The sequence below is a fragment of the Protopterus annectens genome, chromosome 3.part1 (genome assembly GCF_019279795.1).
Source record: "Protopterus annectens isolate FY-2018-M chromosome 3.part1, PAN1.0, whole genome shotgun sequence".
Classification (NCBI taxonomy): Eukaryota; Metazoa; Chordata; order Ceratodontiformes; family Protopteridae; genus Protopterus; species Protopterus annectens.
In genome coordinates this window covers 502,380,772-502,401,025 of record NC_056732.1, presented here as the reverse complement: position 1 = coordinate 502,401,025, position 20,254 = coordinate 502,380,772, and the positions used below count along the sequence as shown (strand labels likewise).

Below are 20,254 nucleotides of genomic sequence, written 5' to 3'. Positions count from 1 at the left end.
TTAATGGAAGCGTCGTCTGCAGGTTTGGACCTGTGCGGTCTGTCTCTGTCTTTATCCTTACGTTTTTTCAGATCATCTCTTGTCGGATGGCTTACCAAAACCATATTGGAATTCGGGGACTGTAAGCAAAAATATCTAGCTACAATAAAGGCCCGACGACGTATAGTTCTGGCGTTAAACAAAGCACAAAAGTGACAGCGAGGGACATTGTGGTCTGGGCCTAAGCAAGTGACGCGGTAAGAATGAAAGTCTCGGGTGTATTTGCTTTCTACAGGCGAGACAATTGTTAACTTTTGCTGACATCGGTTAGAGCAAGAAAAAAGGATCCCCAACAGGGTACTTAGCTTTAGAAGACTTCAGCTTCAATTCGGAAGATGAAACTCCGGTAGCAGCCAACCGGCACTCGTGCGGACTGCTTCTGCTTCGGGCTCCTCGGCAAGAAAGAATGATGTAATGGCGTCGGCTGCCTTATTTTATACTACTGACGACCTGACATCAGTCCTGAAGCGACAGTAACCGACGCAGAAATACTAAGCCTCTGGTATGCGTATTTGATGACTGCAACAGTGAAACACGAAGAACATCAGTTGCTGTAACATGTATCAATACTATGATGAAATGCCAACAAAGGAGACAAAATTAAGTTAAAAGAATGTTCCTGTACAAAAGGGATGGAACCAGAGTTCTGCTTTTGCTGTGAGTCTTTTTTACAACCAATCCCAGTTAGAATAAAAGATGAACAGCAGGTTTAATGTTGCACTAAAGGAAGGAAGCATGAGAAAACAAGCCAAGTACTAAGCAGAAAAGCAAAATATTAATGACAGTCTGAACTCAGATGACTAGACTACACAGCAAATTTTAGTAATTTTTGCAAGAACAGTTTAGATGAAGATGGTAGCTGGGAGTTAAGTGCCGTCATCTTACTTGTCTAAAAGCTCCACAAAAAGCCACAGATGTTCTAAAGAATGTTATATTAAGCCCTATTTTCCATGTAGCAGAATGCAGGATCTTACTTTGAAGTAACAAATTCTCAGCTTCAATGATGAACACATGATGGACAATGAGTGTTTGGATATTACAGTAGTTTTTCAGTCAGACTGGTAGTAGAACTTCATGTGTTAAGGCTGTACTATTAAAACTAGATTATATATCAAAACTTCATCAATACTGTACTTCTAAATTATAAATGCACTCTCACCTGTTGGGTCCCTGCAGATATAGCAGACATAGCGTTCTGGAATGGTTTCTTCTAACAATCCCATGCATGTGCTATGCTGCCAACAAAGGCACTCTTCACACTATAAAATTACAGAAAATAATGTAAATAGCAAGCACTTCAGAATATATTGAAAAAACATATTGTCAGTAAGGAACAGCCACTGGTAACAAAAGACGCTTGCAAGAACAAACTACACAGCAAATTGAGTCCACAGCACCTGTAGAAATGAGTAGGGTTATTTTTTTATTGATATATACATTACATATTACTTATGTTATTTACATCTATTTACAAAACCCCAGCATTCATGAGTTTAAAAACCTCCTTAAGGAACATCTAGCAAAACACTGGCTCTGCTCCTGGTTAAGCTACCTACTATTCACTTACATTACCCTAAACTAGCTCATTCTCACAGCTACAACTATTAACTTCTGAAGGCTATCTTGAGTGTACACTCAGTTTTCAGTTAACAATGTATACACATATACTGCTTTGTCTTTAACTGTTATGTAGACTGCATTTCTCTATCTTGCAATTACTGTATCACACTGTTCTCACTATTAACTCATGCGGCCAGTTTTTATCATTAACTGTGCCATTTTTTGTTAAATTTATTAATTTAATTATTTGCTAATTATTGTTATATAACCAATTTCTTTACTGACTTGGTTTGTACACTGTTAATTAATACATACTGTCTATTTGTATATATGGAACTTTTCTCCCCGGGTTTCCACTGAAAATGGGCCTCATGCCCAGTTGGAGATTACCCGGTAAACAAACAAACTAAATAAATTAAATAAAATCTCGATACATTATAAAGTTCAATTTAAGGATTCCCACGCCACTCTTATCCACAACCAAAATATTATTTTCTCCAAAATCTTTGTCAAAGTGCATTTTCCATTGTTTTTAATTTCATTTAGTCTCTTGTTCAAAATAGTCCATGTTAACAAATTCTGTCCATTTTCTTCATTTCTTCCTGTTTTTGTTCACCATAATAACCAAATTCTATTATGTTCATATTTATTTGCTCACATTTTAACAAACTTTTCACCCTATTAAGTTTACATATTTCTTTCCACAAATGATAAACTCTTTCACATTTCAAAAACACATGCTCAGTTGTCAAAAAATCTCCACATTTATCACATATTTTATCTTGCTTTTTTGTATGGCATATTTGCCTTAACTGGCAATTTTCTAATAGACCATCTCCATAAAAAATCATTACATTCTTTAATCTTTTTATAATTACATCTCATCATTATGGCTTTTTTTCTTACCTATCGAAATCTTTCCACAGATCAATGCAATAAAATTCTTTCATAATACTTAGTACCATTCCTTATTCCTTTCTATTTTTCAGACAGATATTCTTTTTTATTTTCCATAACGCAATTTTGTTTTGGTATTGTTTCATTTCGTGGTGCTGCGATAGCGTTGTCGCCTCACAGTTAGACGTTGCACTTTTGATTCTCAGTTAGAGCGTCTTCTGTGTGTCGACATGCGTGAATGGGCGTTCCTTCGTTGAAGGTTGTGCGTTAGGCCCGGCAAGCCAGCACATAAAAATCAACTGCCAATCATTAGCGGACCGGAGTTCCGCTGTGGCAACCCCTAACCAGGAAAAGCCGAAAGACAGACTGTTTCATTTCTTTCTTTGCTTTTACTTCTTTTTCTTAACTTCGATTCCTTCCCACAGTTCTTTGTATTTATAATATAGTATCATTTCCATCAGGTTTTTATTTTCCTTCATAATTCCTTTTAATACCTTATATTAAATTAAACATGCTGCATGTACTATCAGGTTTATTAAATCCAAGCATCCTTGCTCTTCTTTCATATATAGAACCCCTCTCTTGAATGGATTCAGTCTAGAGCACCATATAAAATAAAATATAATCATTAGTTCCTTTTCATAGTTCAGGAATCAAATAGATGTTAGCAACATATGCAATTTTTCCTATTACCACAGTGTTCAACAAGTGTGTTTTTTCTTTATGAAAATCTGTACATTTCCAAACATTAGTCATATCCTTTACTTCTTTGAGTACATTATCCCACTGTTGTTGTCTGTATTCATTCCTTTCAAATATTATTCCCAATATATCTATATATTTTTCAAAAAAGTCAATACCTATCATGCCTTCAAAACGAAATCCTTTACTTTCCTCATTTATACTTAAATCAATTTTTTTTAATTTATACTTCATTTTTCATTTACTTTTTCCATCCATACTTTATTTTTAACAATACAATATCATCTGCATAATTATACATTATTGGCAACTGTATTCCTTCATTTTGTATCCACCACTACTTGACATTTTATTAATTTCCTACAATATTACATTCATAATTAATGAGAAGATTACACTACTAGCTGGGCAGTCCTGCTTTATTCTACATTCTATTGTTGTTTCTTCCCCCAATCCAGCCATTTACATTTAGTTTCACATATTTCCTTTCATAAACAGATTTTATTAATTGTAATTTTTTTTGCTTACGTTATATGCCTGGAAAACTCCCCATAATGATTTATCTTGAATATTATCATAACCTTTTCTTAGATCCCCTATCATAACCTTTGCTTCTACATTTTTATTTATGATATTGTCAACTATTTCTCTTATTAGCCATAATAATTATTGACTTCCTTTTCTTCCGAATACATTTTGGTCATATATTCTATCCATTTTTTGTAACCTTTTTGTCATTATTCTCATAAAAAAAATTATAATCTGTATTATTCAATGTTATAGATCTCCATTTTTATGTCTTCCATTTCCTGTTTTAAAAAGAAATTGTATAACCCCTGTACATATCTCTCTAATTCCACATTCATTCATAACTTCTACAAACATTTTTTGCCATTCTTTCATTTCTTTATACATACCATATTCAGTTCCGTCCAATCTTGTAGAATTTATGTTAAAATCTTTTAGAATTTTACTGAATTCTTTCATAGTTTTTTGTTCTAAATACTCATCTTCATTAATTATTTTTTTAACTTTATAAATTTGTTCTATGTTTTCTTCTCTTTTACCAAATAATTCCAATACATATTCTTTAATTATTTCGTATATATCTTCTTGCTGTCTTATTTGCTTACCTTCTTTAGTTTTTAATTCTTATGTTTCCTACTTTTCTCATTTAACTCAGATATGGTGCTACCTCTTCTTTCTTTCCTTTTAAACAATATTTTGTTTATATAACAAGTTAATTTTAATTTGATTCATTTTAGATATTTCTTTTTCATAAAATGAATTTTTCTTCTCTACTACGTCTGTGAATATTTCTTGACTTAATATCTTATATCTCTTTCTTTTCTTTATACATTCTAAAATCACTTTTTTATATTTCTCTTTAAAATTAAGCCAAAGAGTTCAATTCTCATAAAACTCTCTCATATTCATATGATTTTTCTCCATAATTCCATAAGTTCTTTTTTCTCTTCTAAATCTAATTCCTTTTCATTAATTCTCTTTATTCCTTTTCCTATTCTTATATATTCTTCATTTTCTTGTACTTTAACCCACATAGCCACACGATCTGAAAATCTAGCATACTTAATTCCCTTTTTATAACTTTTAAACTATCGGATATTAAAAAATAACCAATTTCTGTCCAAATTTCATTTCTTTTATAAGTCCAGTGGTTATTCCTCCATACACTTAACTTTCCACTTCTCATAATTTCTTTAAACATTATAACACCACAATTGCTCTTATTTTTTCTTAAATTACAATTAAAATCACCCACCAACATAATGCTTATATTTACACAAACATATTCAAGAATATTTTTAAGTATCCTCTCTCTTTTTGTTACATATAAAGTTATAATTCTGTACACGTTTGTTCCATCTCAAGTCTATTACCGTAATTTGTCCTAATTCCACTATGGTTGCATCTAATATTTGAATGCTTTCTTGACATAATATACATATGCCCAAGCATGCCCAAGCACATTTCTTTCCCCATGTTCCAAACTAACTCACCATTCCAAAGTTTTTCAGTTTGTGTTCTTTCTTCCTCTGTTAATAATCGGATATCTTCTAAAACAATTATGTGTGCATCTACTGCAGCACACCATTGTAATATGCCTATTCTCCTCTTAAGATTTTTTCATACTGTTCACATTTAAAGTGAACATTTTCAGATTTTAAGAACAGTTAGTATAAAAAATGTTTACCCATTTCCTTTCTTATTTTCACTAAGCATTATATTTTTGAATTTTCTTTTCCTTTCTTTAACTCCTTTTCCCTATCAAATTATTTTATTTCTTACTGTGCACCAATCAGCTTCTTCCTCACTTGTCTCATCAGTTTCATTTTCCTTGTTACTTCCTTTAACTTCATGTATAAGCTCTATCAGTCCCATCTTTTTGCACATTTTCTTGTATAACACATCTTTCTCTTTCTCTGGTATAACTTCACTTTCATTTCATTAAACTCGTTTCACATTCTAGCCAGTATTGGCACATTTTCTGCACTTTACAATCACATTTTTTGCATTATGCCCGGTTTGACCACATAAATCTTTTTTATCACATTCATTGATTAAATGACATTTTTTTCCACAAAAATAACAAGTCTTTGGTTGACCCCTGTATCTCACAAAACCTCTATTACCATGAACATTACTAATACTAGATATGTGCATAACATTATCATTTCCCATTTTCAGTATTACTCCACATTCCCATCCCCCAGTCCATGGGTCCTCTTTCTATATTTTTGCAGTGTCCATTACTTCGACATACAGTTAATTGTTCTTTCAGTTCCTTTGCTTCAACTTCAGTTCTAAACTGGATCATTATTCTTTTTTTGCCCATAAAAAGCTTGCACCACATATTCGGACCATGGATAAATATTTTTCTTTTGTTCATATGCACCCAAGGAATTTTCCATGGCCTGCCCAGTCTCAAATATCAAGTCACAAAATGTCTCTTTCTTAATTAAATTAAATGCTCTTACCTCTTCTGCTTTGACACCCACAGGTGCTATGACAGAGTCACAAACCTTATAACTGTCCAAACTTTCTTCTTTTTTTTTACAGCTCACGTGTACTGTAAACTTCATTTCTGTTTCTTTTATTTCTTCTTTGATCCTTCTCCAACAGTTTGTGCAAAATGTTTGCTTCTGGAACATTTTCTGGCATAGTCTCTTCTTCTCCTTTTCTTCTTCTATTTTTTCGATAATGTTGCTCCATGAAACCGCTGGTCCATTTTCTTGCTCACTTCGGTTTACCATTTCTTCCAAATAATCATCCAGCAAACCCCCACCCCCACCTCGACTGGAGGGCTGTAATTATGCATTTTTCAGAAGTAACTCTCTCCTCCAATCTCCTCTGACATTGGAGGAAAAGGAGATTGTACCTGTAATACAGATGGATTCAGAGGAAAACTTTCACTGTTTTTTCTGCATCCACATCATCAGAAAAAAACTCTGGTAGTGATTCTACCATTTCAACTACATTTTCAGCAACTTTCACTCCATTTTCAGCAAAAGCTGAATCAGCCATGTTTTCTCCCTGTTCCTCCTGGCTGCCTGTACACCTGGACAGGAAATAGGAAGTCAGGATGTGCAACACACAAAGCCTTTCCTTGACTACCAAGAATAAAGTTATCTGATGGCCTGGCCAAATTTCCCCAGGTAGTGTAAATACCACCTTTTTTTTTTACCTGAAAAGTGGCCACTAGCCTAGTGGGACTAACCTGGTTAACAGTATAAATAAATAAATTAATTAATAAAATTAATTAATTAAATAAAAAGTTAACAAAAAATTACTAGTGACAGAAAACTGTGTAGTACTCTGCATGCCCAAGATATCACGTACCTCAGCAAGCCTTGTGTTTTATACGCAAAATACATCTAATTATCTACAGTCAACGCAGCAGTTATACTTCAAGAAAAACTAATTAAAAACATTTTACTGACCATCTAATTAAGAAGACATGATAATACAAATATCCAGTCTACTCCCTGAAAATGAAGAAGTTGAAATCCATTTCAACAGTGATAAGGTGATTAAAGAACTACTGGAAATCTACAATAATTGATAAATCACAGAAATTATTAAAGTAAGGCCTGCAGAACAAATGGTAGAAAAGAGGGTATTTACCTTGACACTGGTAACCCCTGAGCAATTTCTCCTTTATGTCCCAGAAGGCCAGAATGAGCAAAAAAGGAAAGCAATGGCAGTGACTGACTTACCTTTCTTAGACAGAAACAGTAGAGAAACTCCAACAGTCTTACTACTTTAGTGTCACAGATGGAGACATAGTAGTAGTAACAAAGATGATACAAGACTTGGGGACTGGAAGATTCCACCTCCATAAAGTGAGGTACCTGCAAAACACAGGACCAGGCCAAGTACACAACTGCAAGACCTACAGAGGAGGGTTGGGGTTTGTGGGGAAGAAATAAAAACTCCTTAGCTCTACAATAGCATTAAAGGTGGCAGCAGCACATGAGTGCTCTCACTCAATAAAGAGGTGAGTGACTTTTAAGGTGACGCACACAACCAAGTTGCCACAGCTTAGCACAGATTAAGCAATGTTAAAACTTCACTTGTACTTTTTTACGTTTGTTCCTGTTAACAAATGTGTAAATATTCAATATATAGAAGTTATGTTCTTACCATAACGTTCCATGTTAGTTGTCTTCTTCTCGCCTTCTTCTTGCTGGATGGGTTCGGAGCCGACCTCGGCTCCGACTCGGCCACTCTAAAAGCTCGAGAGTTGGTTCCACCGGCTCGAGGCTCCCCTTATATCCCACAATGCTAGGCGAGAGTTACCTCAGATCTCGTTTGTAAGCTAACCCAGCTTATATCAATAACAGTATAACTGTAAACAGAATCCACCTCTAACAGCAGGAAGAAAAGGGGTGACCTACATCCTGAAACAAGAAATATGCATAATAGCATATGACTAAGAAAGAGGTGGTAGAAAGAGAGGTCACGATCACAACTCCTCTAGGTCTGTCCAGGCCAGGGGAAGGAGGGTGGGAAGAAGAAGGCGAAGAAGACAACTAACATGGAACGTTATGGTAAGAACATAACTTCTATATGTTAAGTTGTCTATCTCGCCTTCATTCTTGCTGGATGGGACCGTCCCTAGCACCTTGTCCCCGGTGGCCTAACGGAACAGACTCCTGAGAACAGTGGAACCAAAATTAGCTCTATGCCTAGAAGCTAAATCCAACTTATAATGGGAAATAAAAGTGTGAGGAGTAGCCCAAGTAGCCGCTGCACAAATGGTGTCAATAGGCAGTCTGTCTTGGAAGGCTAGAGAAGTAGCCAAAGCTCTGGTGGAATGGGCTTTAGGTTTATTAGGCAGTTTTTGGTGTCTAATCTCATAAACAAGGGTAATCAGAGATGTTAGCCATCTGGATAATGATACCTTTGAAACTGGAAGTCCCTTTCTGCTTTCTGCATAGGAGACAAACAGCTGATCAGATTTTCTGAATTGTTTCGTCCTGTCCAAGTAGTACCTTAATTGACGATGAACATCCAGGCAGTGTGTTCAGACCTATTTGAATACTCTGGGAAAAAGACAGGGAGGTCAATGCATTGGTTTAGATTTGATGTTGAAACCACCTTAGGCAAAAGGACGGGTTAGTTCGTAAGGAAACTCTGTCCTTATGGAACAAGAGATAAGGAGAACGACAACTGAGTGCTTGAAGTTCTGAAATTCTTCTAGCTGATGTGATAGCCACCAGAAAGAGAGTTTTCCATGATAATAATTTCAAGGAACACAGCTGCAGGTTCGAAGGGGAAAGAATCAAAGAAGCAAGAACTAAATTTAGGTCCCAAGGAGAAGGAGGATTTCTTATAGGAGGTCTGAGAAGAAAACTCCTTTCAAAAGGCTTTGCAAAGTTTGTGGGACATTAGGGCAGATTCAGAAATGCCCACATGAAAATTAGAAATAGCTGCCAATTGAACCTTAAGAGTAGATGGAGATGAACCTGCATGGAAGAGTTCAGCTAGAAAATCAAGGACTAGCTGGATGGAAGCGTGAAAGGATCTATGTCCTTTCCTTGTGCCCAGTATGAGAAACGTTTCCACTTACTCAAATAAATCTTCGAGTGGAAGATTTATGGGAAGCTATCAATATATCTCTAACCGAGTGAGATAATTGAGGAAGCCTGGCTACGGTTGGAACTGGAGGAACCAAGCAGTGAGGTTCAGAGAGGGGAGGGAGCGATGAAACTGACCCGATTGGTGGATCAAAAGATCTGGAACTAGGTCCAGACTCCACGGTCGCTCCAAGAGAAAACGATGTAGAAAGGGGAACCATACTTGTCGAGGCCAGTAAGGAGCAATGAGGATCAATGAGGCCTTCTGAGCGATAGCTTTCTGTATTACTTGAGAGATCAGAGGGAAAGGAGGAAATGCATACAGAAGTCCCCGGGGCCAAACTTGGACTAGAGCGTCCCTGCTGGGTTGGCCTGGTAAAGGGAATAGAGTGAAGTATTCTCTGCACTTGCTGTTTTGGGGAGTAGCAAAAAGATCGCAGCAAGGCTGACCCCACTTGAGAAATATCTCTCTCACTACAGAGTCTTTCAGAGACCACTCGTGAGGCATGAGTATAGCTCTGCTCAACTTGTCCGCAATGTGATTGGACTTCCCGGGGATGTGCGTTGCTATCAGAAAACGCTGAGAAGAAATCGCCCATTGCCACAGTCTGAGTGCTTCTCGACACAGGGGTATGACCTGGTTCCGCCTTGTTTGTTGATGTACCACACTACAGACATATTGTCTGTCTGGATTGCAATCGTTCTCAAGGGAAGAGAGTCTTGAAGGGCTTGCAACGCTAAAAGCACTGCTCTCATCTCCAGAACATTTATGTGCAAGTGGCATTCGTTTGGTTGCCATGTGCCCTGGACTGTCCTGCCCTGATAATGCCCCCCCCCACCGGATCAGGGAGGCATCCGTTGTCAGAGTAGCAACCGGAGGAGGTGGAACAAATGGTCTTCCCGCCAGGAGCTGGGGAAGACATCCACCACATGAGATGCTTTTGCACGCTTGCGTGATCATAATGGTGTGAGACATTGGAAGTTCCTGGTATGACCATTGAGAAAAAGCATCCACTGAAGGATCCGCATGTGGTATCTGGCCAATGGGAGGAGAGGTATGGCTGCCATGATTCCCAACACCTTTAGAACTAACCTGGCTTTGGCTCTGTTGTTGTTGAGAAGAAGTGACACCAATTTGTGAATGTCTGATATCCTTTGGTTCGTTAGCGTTGCAGACATGTTTATAGTATCTAAATTTGCCTATGTAGGTAATAGTACGACAAGGCGACAAAACAGACTTTTCGCAATTTATTGAAATACCCAGTTTTTGACAAACGCGAAAAGTATAATCTCTGGCCATCAAAAGGAGACGCTTGGTGGGAGCTGTGAGAAGCCAGTCGTCCAAATATGGAAACACCTGGAATCCTTGTCGTCTCAGGTGAGAAGCTACCACTGCCATGCATTTGGTAAACACCGGGGGCAGTGGTGAGACCAAAGGGCAGGGCCCTGAACTGAAAATGACTGGTTCCCAGCCTGAAACGGAGGAATCTTCTGGAGCGTCTGTTCATTTTTATGTGATAGTACGCATCCCGAAGGTCTATAGAGCACATCCAGTTTCCTTTGCCCAAAAGGGGAAGAATGGATTGCAGTGTGACCATCCGAAATCTTGTTTTCTTGACTGATTTGTTCAAGACACTGAGATCCAAAATCGGTCTCCAGTCCCCTGTTTTCTTTGGAACTAAAAAGAACCTTGAGTAGATTCCGGATCCTTATTGGTCTGCTGGCACTAACTGAATTGCTCTTTTTGTAAGCAGTTTTGAAATTTCCAAAGCTGCTATATCCATTTGAGCGGGTGGAACATCTGGAAGGGATTTTTTTGACTGATTTGGAAAACGAAGAAAGGGGATAGAATAGCCTTCGGAAATGATGGACTGTACCCATTTGTCTTGAGTCAGGGTTAGCCAGGCTTCTGGGTACAGTGACAATCTTCCCCCGACTGCCTCCGAAGATGGGCAGTCGGGCAACACCTCAGGGATGCTGAAAAGGCTTGTCAGGAAAAGCTTCCCGATTGCCCTGGTTCTGCGGACCCCCCCCTGCCCCTAGGGCGACGTCTACCATTGTTATTCCCACCTCTGCCTTTGGTAGGAAAACGACTCTGTGCGTCAGGCGAAGCCCCTTGAGATTGTTTACGGAACCACATCTTCCCACCCTTCTGGCCTTTGGGGTAAGGCCTAGAAGGAGTAGAAAAACGGACTCCGACGGCAGAAAGGGTCTTGCCATCAGTCTCGCACCTAGTCAGGGTTTCTTTCACTTGAGGACCAAAGAGAGATGATCCATCAAAGGGAGTTCGTGAAAGACGCCTTGAAAGGTTCCGCAAAGTTGCATAGCCGCATCCAGGCGTGCCTACGTAAGGCTACCCCTGTCCCTGCTCTGCTCGCTCCATCGGCCGCATAAGAGAGGAGGCGCATGGAGGAGTTGGATATGGAATTAAGGGTAGCCAGCTGCGTGTTCATTTTCTCTTGGAAACCCGCAGCTGTAGGGTCCTTAACATTTCACTCGCTTCCTTGATCAAGTCCCTTTGAAGACGAGTGAAATGGCACAGGTAATTCAGCGAACGCATGGTAAATGTCGCTGAGGAGAACATCCGCTTCCCGTACCTATCCATGGACCTAGATTCCTTGTTAGGTGGATGGACAGGCACTGAAGGATCAGCCAGTTCCTTCTTTGTGGCGGCAGCTACCACCATAGCATCCACAGAAACTCCTTTTGATAAAAATTGCTTGTCTGATGGAGCTGTGATGAATTTGGAGGGTCTCCTGGGGGTGGGGTCCACTGAATCAGGAGCCGTCCATGCCTTCTTAGCAACCACCTGCATGAGGGGGTCGAAGGGGGGAGACACCCAGGAGGTGGAAGGACGAGAGCCAAACGCCTCAAGATACACAGATTCGTCCTCCGAAGGGTTGAGGGCTGGCCAATTTCCCCTCTGTTTCAGGATCTCCAGAATGTCTGCAAATGAGACATCTTCAGAAGGGGAACGGGGGGAACCCTCAGAATCATCCAGATCTGTGTCCGACGTGATAGACTCAGGTGAGTCAATGTGCTTCCTCTTGCACTTCCTCTTCCGAGGAGGCTCTTCTGCCAAATCAGGAGAGGCCTCGGAAGAGGATGAAATCCCCAAAAGGGGCTCTTGAGGAGCTGGCTCTCTGCGGTCCGGGATGAGGGAGTGAGTCGACTTACCCTGAGGCAGCATAGAAGGAGGGGCTGACGGAGCCGACTGTGGAGTAGAGCCAGGCTCTAACACACTCCGCATGACCTCGAATGCACCCGTGTCAGGCAGAGCCAGAGGTCCCCGCTCCGAGGAGCTAAGGACCCCCCTCGGCACCGACAGTGATGGCTCCGAGGTCGATGTCGGAGCCGAACTCACCAGCGCGGCACCGAGAGGGAGAGGGGTCGGACAAGGGTCCGATGCCACTCACCCTCGGAGCCGACGAGGGAGGTCCGGCGCCGAGATTCCTCCAAGGAAGAAAACGGAGCGACGACGGAGCCGAAGACAATTGTCTCGGCTCGGTGACCACAGTCTCGGTTCCGACACGACCCGGCTCCGAACTCAAGAGAGTCGAAGGAGGAAAGAGTTGATGGACTGGGGCAGGCACCGACTGATGAGTCGGGCTCTGAAGCATCTGGGCTAGTGCCTCGGACTTAAGTAGTCGACTCACCACCCTCTGAAGGTCATGATCGGAAAGCCTCGATGACCTAGAGGAATGAGACCTTTGGCTCCGTTCAGACAGCAGGGGAGATCCTGGAGCCGAATGAACGGAACCAAGAGAAGGTGACCTAGACCTCTTTCTGGTTGTCGGCTCCGAAGATCTTGTCGGAGCCGACACGGGTACCTCGATAACCTCGGCTCCGGTCGGAGCCGAGGAAGCCACAGAAACTGTGGACTGAGTCTTATCGGCTCCAGCCAGAGCCGATAAAGGCAAAGGTTGAACGACCTGAGGTCTCGGCTCAGAAGCCGGAGCCGAAGACCTCGATGCCTTAGAGGGCTTCCCTGTTGAAACTGACAGGGAATCCTCTGGCTTCAACAAGCCTCTCAGAATCAACTTGTTTTTCTCTCCTGCAGGACCCTGGGGCTGAAGCCATGGCACACAGCACAGGAGTCCTGCAGGTGCAAAGGCCCCAGACAATAGACACAAGAAGTGTGAGCGTCTGTCAGAGACATTTTCTGACAGCACACATCACACTTCTTGAATCCAGAGACCTTTGCTTCTTTTGACATTTCCCTAACTGACAGGTGTACACTAACACACACCCAAACACACAGTTATACCCTGTCAGTAAAAATTAGTAATACTAAAAACAATAACAATTTTAGTAAAAATACTAATAATTAAGTACAAAAATTAAAGTAAACTACACAAACACTCCCTAGGGAAGGGAAGGCCAAAGGCCCAAGGGAAGAACCAACGGTTCTTTTAGTAAGAAAAACGGGAAAATTTAGGGTCGGGGATAAGGATCTATGTTCTACACTAATTTAGGAAGAATTAAAGTTAAAAGGGGAAAAAAAAGAGTAACTTTTTGAAGAAAAAGCTAACACTCACCAGGAACCGGTAGAAGCAACCAACCTCGAAGCTGTAGCGGCAAACGAGATCTGAGGTAACTCTCGCCTAGCATTGTGGGATATAAGGGGAGCCTCGAGCCGGTGGAACCAACTCTCGAGCTTTTAGAGTGGCCGAGTCGGAGCCGAGGTCGGCTCCGAACCCATCCAGCAAGAATGAAGGCGAGATAGACAACTTAACATCTGATGTTTATTTTCCCCAAATTCATCTGTCTATATAGCTTATACCAATATAGTCTATTGCAAAAAAACAGCAATTTCTATTAAAAATCATAAAATATGACCTATCTAAACAAAGTCAGAACAACAAATAGAATTCTTCAGCCTAGCCTTATGGACAGTTGGACTACCCTCGTTTCTCCTGCCAACCTTGTTGACTTGGGTCTCCTGAGGCAGTGTAGTAATAGTCTCATTTACACATACAACTTTCAACTAATAACTCACTAGTACAGAGTGCAAGCGATGCATCTCCACAAAGAATCTTGAATCCCTACTCTCTTGCACTCAAAACAGCAGTAACACTGAAGAGGTTGTCAACCCCCACCACTATTCATACACATAGTACGTAACACAAAAAATAAATACATACATAAATAAATAAACATACATGGAAGTTCTCTTGAAAAACTTACTGAAACACCAGAGACCTCCAAAACACAAGACTACTACAACTAACAGTTTCTACAGCACCCACGACACGTAGTAACACCAGTGTCTCACCTACCAAACCAGTAAGGCTTAGTCAAAAAACAAATTTTCTTGTCACTGGAGACTCCACAGTGACACACATGGATGTCCCACTCACCAGGCTGGACAAGGAGAAAGTCACGGTCAACTGTCTGTCCAGTGCCAGGATTCGTCAGATTATGCATGCACTTTGGTCTCTCAGCAACAAGTACCATTATGACTCTGTCACTGTTCATGTTGGAGTGAACAGTCGAGACACATTAATGAGCTGTATGAGTATGTGTCCCAGGCAGGTATGCCCCTAGCCTTGAGCAGCATACTACCCTAACCTAGAATGATACCGCAGTATAAATAAAAAATGATTGGTTTCAATAATTGTCTTAGTTTTTGGTGTCATTCAAAGGAGATCCAGCTTCTGTCAGCCTGTGAAGTCATGTCCAACAAACTTCGCTGCTTTGCCAGAGCCAGTTTGCACCTGGCACCACTAGGCTTTTGGCTGTTGGCAAAGGCTCTTGCCTCCCCCATAGTGGCGTTTTTAGGCAAGGTCCTGAAAACAAACTTACCAAAGTGAAATTTGCCAGTCTTAACAAAATAAAGGTCATGCCGCTAAACACGAGGAATGTAAACAAAAAACTGCACACCCTGGAAGAACTTCTATCACTGGAAGATGTAGATGTCTGTACAGTCACAGAAACCTGGTTCAAGGCCTGAGAGAGTACCCTGGCCTTGCAAACCTGCAAAGACTTCCACACCTTCAGAGTGCAAAATGAATGTGTGAAAACCAAAAGAGGAGGGGTTTCTATCTACATTCGAGACAAATTTACCTTCCATCTAGTTAGACTGGACAACTCCATGGATTTGCTGCAAGTTCTAGTGACTGTGGGTAAGACTCCCATTCAAGTCATAGCCAGTTATACATCCCCCTCCATGGGTCATGACGCGCACAAACCCTACTTGACCAAACTGGAGTCAAACCAAATATTCCTGAACACTCTGGTTATGGGGATTTCAATTATCCCGCCATCAACTGGGAAACTTACTCTCACCATAAAGTACAGTTTTGTACCTACCATAAATGTAGATGTTCGAAGATCCACATTGCTGCAGTCCTTATACTTGGGTAGTCCGCTGTCCTCGGTCGGCCCGAATATCAAAGTACAAGGCTGACGTCGGTCAAGGCGCATTTGACTGACATCAGAACGTCAGGGTACAAATGCGCATGACCGACGTCATATCCTCAGTCTTTTCTTGCCCCAGATGTCAGAAGACCCTAAAAAGAAAGGTCAAAACCAAAAGACAGCAAACAACCAACCAACCACCCTTGTACCAAAAATATGTACAATATATACAATATACACCATAGTGACAACCCAACCCACACAACCACCTCTAACTACAGAGGGGAAGGAGGGAGGGTAAATTGGACTGCAGCAATGTGGATCTTCGAACATCTACATTTATGGTAGGTACAAAACTGTACTATGTTCTTCATCTCACATTGCTGCAGTCCTTACACTTGGGTAGAATCCCAAAGCAGAGTTAAGGGAGGATGGCAAAACTATAAGGAAGCAAGAGCTGCCAAAATGCCCTGCAAAACAGCAGTGGCAAAACCAGCCCTAGATTTAGAATAAAGTGGAAGGTGATAATGCCTAGAGAAAGTATGCACTGAACTCCAAGTAGCTGCCTCCAAAATATCTTTAGTTGCCACCCCCCTCAAAAAAGCTGTCGAGGTGGCAGTAGCCCTAGTGGAATGAGGCCTAATCCCAGCTGGAATCTCCTTGCCATGATGGGAACAACAGAAAGCAATGCAAAACCCAATCCACTTAGAAATAGTCTGTTCTGACACAGGCTTGCCCTGAGAACTCAAAGCAAAAGAAACAAATAACTGCTGAGACTGCCTGAACCCTTTAGTTCTGTCCAAATAATATCGCAACTGCCTGTGTACATCTAAAGTGTGCAAAATCTTTTCCCCTTTATTTTGGGGATTTGCATAAAAAGTAGGCAAATGAATAGTTTGGTTTAAAGCCACACTAGAAACCACTTTAGGCATAAAGGAAGGATTAGTACGTAAAGATACCCTATCCTTATGGAAAATGAAGAAAGGCTCAACCGCCATAAGGGCCTGCAACTCAGAAACCCTTCTTGCAGAGGTAATGGCCAACAAAAAAGCAGTCTTCCATGATAAATATTTTAACTCGGTAGTAGCTGCAGGCTCAAAAGGTCGTAGAGTGAGTTTCTCCAACACAAAATTGAGATCCCAAGCAGGAGTAGGAGCTCTACGTGGGGGTCTTAAATTCTTTGCCCCTCTAAGAAATTGCTTGAACAAAGGATGAGAAAACAATGGTGGGTCACAATCATAGTGAGCCGAAATTGCTGCAGCATGAACCTTAATAGAAGAGAAGGACAAACCTTTGTCCAGTAACTCAGTAAGATATTGAAGAGCCACACAAATTAGGCTCAGAAACATCAAAATCCTTTGCTGCACTCCAAAATAAAAATCTCTTCCATTTATCTGCATACACTTTCCTTGTACTAGGCCTTCTAGCTTCCAAAATAACATTCAAAACTTGCTGTGGAAGTTGAGACCCACTATGGTTCAAAACAGAATATGCCAGGCTGTTAGGTGAAGAGAGTGAAGCTTGATATTGAGCAAATGACTGTCCTCCTGAGACAACAGGTGTGGAATCGAAGGCAAAGGCCATGGAGGCTCCCGTACCAGACTTCTCAGTAATGGGTACCAATGCTGTCGAGGCCAATCTGGAGCTATCAAAATCATCCTTGGCTTGTCCTGTCTGGCCTTTAGTAGTACCTTTGGGAGGAGAGGCAGAGGCGGAAAGGCATACACATGAAGATTGCTCCAATTGAAAGAAAGAGCATCCACTTTCCAAGCTGTGGGATGAAACCTTTTCGTGCAAAACTTTGGCAGCTGGTGGTTTAGTGGAGAAGCGAACAGATCTATGTCTGGAGTTCCCCATGACACTGTCAATTTCTGAAATACATGTGGATCCAATTTCCACTCGTGGGGATCCATAATTTGTCTGCTTAATACATCTGCTAAGGAGTTCTGTGCTCCCGGCAGAAACCTTGCCTGAAGATTTAGCTGTAAACCGAGAGCAGTCTCCCACAAAATCATTGCTTGCCTGCATAGAGGATAAGAATGTGTTCCCCCTTGCTTGTTGATGTACCACATGACAGTTGTGTTGTCTGTTAGAATCAACACCTGCCCTGGAAGAAGTAAATCCTTGAAAGCTATTAATGCAAACTGGACTGCTAACATCTCCTTCAAGTTGATATGTAGATGTTGTAGTCTGGCAGGCCACTTGTCTTGTATCCACTTTCCATTCAGATGAGCTCCCAAGCTTTGTCTGAGGCATCTGTCGTTAGAATCTGACTCGCCTCTGGCGGGTCACAGAGAGTCCCTTGTTTAGGTGACATTCCTGAGCCCACCACAACAATTCCTTTTGAATGCAAGGTATTATTTGAATGACAGTGTCCAGATCCTGGCAGTGCTGTGTCCATACATTTTGAGATACCATTGTAACTTCCTCATATGCAGTTTGGCATTGGGAAGCACCAGAATACAAGATGCCATGAACCCCAAGGCTTGAAGGACTGTCCTTGCAGTCAGCCTGGACTGATGAGACAATTGATGAAAATAAAGGGAAAGATTCTTTTGTTTGTCCGGGGTCAAAAAGGCCATCTGGGATGCTGTATTCAGTCTTACACCCAGAAAGCACATGTCCTGAGAGGGTACTAGACTGGACTTTATTTCGTTCACAGAATACCCCAGGCATCTTAGCACTGCTATCACATATTCCAAATGATGAAGAAGCTCGTCCCTTCCTTGAGCCAGAATCAGGCAATCGTCCAAATAAGGATAGATCTGTATTCCTTTTAGCCTGAGGAAAGCTATCACTGGAGCCAGAACTTTCGTGAACACTCTGGGCGCAGTAGATAAGCCAAAGGGCAATGCAGAGAACTGATAATGAGAAGTCCCAGTCCGAAAATGCAGATACTTCCTGCAACTCAGTCTGATAGGAACATGAAGGTAAGCCTCCTTGAGATCCAAAGTTACCATCCAATGATCTTTGCCCAGCAGAGGTAAAAGCTGTTGTAACGTCAACATTTTGAACTTGGGAATATCCAGATAAGTGTTGAGGGTAGATAAATCCAAAATTGGTCTCCACGTGTTCCCTTTCTTTGGTACTAGGAACAGGCGAGAATAAAATCCTAGGCCCACTTCTAGCATAGGCACCAGCTGTATGGCCCCTATTTGAAGTAACAGAGAAATTTGTTTGTGAGCCTCTATTCTTTGCTGAGGAGGAACGTCTGGCATGCCTTTGAAAGGAGGCAAGGTATGGAAATAAAACCTGTAACCGTGGTGTATGATGTCCAATACCCATCTGTCTTGGGTAATTAAACTCCAATTTTCCTTGAAAAGTGCCAACCTTCCTCCCAAAGGTGCTGCCAGACGAGCAGGCTCTGGCAGCTGAAAAGGTAGGTCATTGGGTCTGTTTACGAAAGGACTGACCCCTGCCCTCACCCGAAGACTGTGCAGGTGAACTCCCTGTTCTAGGCCTGAAAGAGCCCTGAGCTCTGCCCCTACCATGTCTAGACCTACCCCTAGACTGGGAATCATAAGAAGGATACGTCCACCCCTTGGTAGGCCAATTTCTACTAAACTTCGGAGGCTGAACCTGCAAAAAATCTTTAACAGTCTGCATAGACTTAGCCTTGTCTTCCATTTTCTTTAAGACTGCCTCAACAGGAGTACCAAACAACACATCAGATTGTAAAGGAGCATCTAAAATCCTTGTCTTAACATGGTCAGATAAATTCTGATCCCTCAGCCAGGCGTGCCTGCGAATAACTGACCCAGTGGCAGCCACCCTAGAGGAGGCCTGTACAGCATCAAAACCACATTGCAAAGAATGCTTACCCACCTGTTCAGAAACATGTACCAAATCTTGTAACTCTTTACACTCAATACCTTCCGCCAGAGCATCTACCTTAGACTTCAATTGTGAAAGGAGATAGTTTTGGTATTTTAACATGTGAAACTGGCAATTCAAAGCCCTCATAGCTAGGGTGGAAGAAGTATAAACTTTCTTTCCCCATCTATCCAAAGCCCTGGCCTCTTTATCTGGAGGAACCGGATTTTTGACAACAGAAGCCTTAACACCTTTAGGCCCCTGACTAACAGTTTCTGGGTCTGCCCTAGGACTCTTAAAAAGATACTTATGAGCTTCAGGCACCCTGTAATACCTATCCGGTTTAACAGGAGCAGGAGGCAAAGAATCAGGATTAAGAGAAGCCTCTACAAAAACATCTTCCACCACATCCAGAACAGGAGGTATAGCCAAAGGCCTATGCTGGGGTAAAAACAAAAATTCCCTAAGCCTTTTCCTGGAATCAGAGAAGTCCTGACCTTCCCACTTAAAATGCTCCCTCATGGAATGAAGAGTCTCTGAAAAAGAAAAATCCTCAGGAGGAGAAGCAGAAGGAGTAGAATCATCCACATCAGAATCAGAATAAGGAGAATACTCCTGCAAGTCTTCAGCCGAAGACTCTGAAACATCCGAAGCCTGCTCAAAACTCCCAAGCTCAGGTTCCACCCTAGGTCTCTTATCAGGAGGGGGCATAGAACCTCTAATCAAAGTAATCAAATCTTCTGCCATTTTAAGCATATGCTTCTTGGGCACAGTCCCTGAAG

At 41.4% G+C, this 20,254-nt stretch overlaps 1 protein-coding gene across 1 annotated transcript in view; it reads right to left on the bottom strand.

Annotated features, from left to right (window-relative positions):
• The window catches only part of PHF20L1 (PHD finger protein 20 like 1), a 2,880,694-nt gene that overhangs the window by 307,226 nt on the left and 2,553,214 nt on the right, over positions 1-20,254 (bottom strand). The window contains exon 22 of the mRNA XM_044066227.1: positions 1,199-1,298. Within this exon, the coding sequence (XP_043922162.1) occupies positions 1,199-1,298 (100 nt within the window). The remainder of the gene's footprint in view (positions 1-1,198; positions 1,299-20,254) is intronic.